The following is a 1,741-nucleotide window of genomic DNA, read 5'->3' on the forward strand; positions in this document are numbered from 1 at the left end:
TTCAAATTGGCCTGAGCCGGAGTTCAATGGTCGAAGCAGAGGTGTGATTAATGGTATGTTGAGGAATATAGGGTGGAAGGATAATGATCATATCATGGAGTTGGTGGCAGCTCAAAATGTGTATAGTGAGGAGATCAAGCAGTTGAGAAATGAAGTCATGAAATGGCGTGCATTTGCTGTGTTGTTCATGTTATATGTTTTCCATACATGGTTTATCTCAGTTGCTGAGGAAAAAGGTGATATCATCTAGTGTTGCTCATGTTGTATATTATCATGTTGTAATATTGATTTTAAGGAAGGATGTTATGTTATTGTATTAGGACTAGTCTTGTATTAGTGATGTAGTGATGTACTTTGGTTTCTGCTATTAAAGTTGTTGTCTGTGTTATTGTAGTAGTGATGTTATGTCAGTAAAATATTATGCCAAAAGAGCAACATTGCTATAATCTTCAACTCAGTCATACAAAATCAGTCATACAAAGAAAAACAGTCACTAACAAAATGATCATAGAATTTTTTATCATCAGGCATAATCTAAAGTTTTGATCACTAACATAATGCACAAACATAAGTACTCATACAAAGAAACTTAAATCCTCCATCCTGGTTTTGCAGCCATATTATCTTTCTTGCCAACCTTCTTTCTTTTTGCTGCTTCAAGTTGTCTTAAAGTAGTTACTTCATCTCTTTTACTGCCTTCAGCTCCATCATTTTGACCTTGTTGTCTGGTCATTCTTCTTGTTTTAAGTTTCTGCACATGAGCTTCAACCCTGTCATTTGCAGCTGTAGCAGTGTTGACAAGATTGGTTGTTTTCTATAAAAAAAATCATTAATTAGTTGTAAACAATCAAATGGTACAACTAGAGTTTTCCACTAAATTTTTAGTACCTTTGCAGAACAAGTCCTTGAGTTATGGCATGTCTTTTTGCAAGTTTTGCAACTAACTGTTGTCTTGGAAATATTTGGCTCTCTTCCTTCCTCTGCAACCTTCTTTATTTCATCACTTTTCAATTTAAACAATTTTATACATTTGATAAGCAAAAATACTGAAAATATGTAAATGCACAAAGAAGAAGAGCATACCTTGGCAGGACATGTTCTTGTGTTATGGCTTTCTGTCTTGCAATATTTACAATTCATCTTCATTCCAGTCCTTGGCAATTTGGTTGCATTTGCAGGTATATCATTCTTGGTATTTCTTTTCTTCTTGGGCCTACCAATATGAGGCCTTATAGTTGGTGGTAGAGGCATTGGTTCAGGGGCCTCTTCCCAAAATTCAGGACAAGCTATTGGTTCTAGTGTGTAACTGTAAAGCTGTTAAATTCAAGAAATTAGTAATGTAGTATAGAGAAATTATTAATTTAGTATAGAGAAATTAGTAAAGAATTTGAAGAAAATATATTACCTTCATGTAATGAGGTTTTTTGTAATGATCACTAACATGAATTTCCCAAGGGTCATTCCTAAATGTTATACATGCACATGCATGATAACAAGGAATCCCTGTCATATCCCATTTCCTGCATGAACAAGTTTTATTATGTAGGTCCACCACTAATTCATGTCCCCCCTCTGAGCATATTACACTATATTTGGTTCCTCCAGACCATGTTACCACAAAACCAGGAGAATAATGTAGGGCCCTAAAAATCATTTTTTAAGTCATAAACATATAGGGTCATATGTAAGACAAATAGAGTCATAAAAAATTGTACATACTTGTTCAATTTCTTTTGTGCAC

The 1,741-nt window shown here is 34.3% G+C and overlaps 1 protein-coding gene across 2 annotated transcripts; it reads right to left on the reverse strand.

The window, feature by feature from the left end:
- Positions 1–424: 424 nt before the first annotated feature.
- On the reverse strand, positions 425–1,280 carry LOC141689564 (uncharacterized). 2 transcript variants are annotated; one of them, XR_012562438.1, is made up of 3 exons: positions 1,084–1,280; positions 889–1,003; positions 425–814 (listed from the first exon to the last, which is right to left on the reverse strand). XR_012562438.1 is itself a non-coding variant. In XM_074493904.1 (3 exons), the coding sequence occupies exons 1-3, from the start codon at positions 1,249–1,251 to the stop codon at positions 590–592; spliced, it is 492 nt and encodes a 163-aa protein (XP_074350005.1). In that variant the 5' UTR covers positions 1,252–1,280; the 3' UTR covers positions 425–589. The 2 variants fall into 2 exon arrangements, 1 of the variants encoding a protein (XP_074350005.1); XM_074493904.1 differs by having other exon boundaries at positions 889–987.
- Between the last annotated feature and the right edge of the window lie 461 nt (positions 1,281–1,741).

This window comes from Apium graveolens, chromosome 10 (genome assembly GCF_009905375.1).
Source record: "Apium graveolens cultivar Ventura chromosome 10, ASM990537v1, whole genome shotgun sequence".
Lineage (NCBI taxonomy): Eukaryota > Viridiplantae > Streptophyta > Magnoliopsida > Apiales > Apiaceae > Apium > Apium graveolens.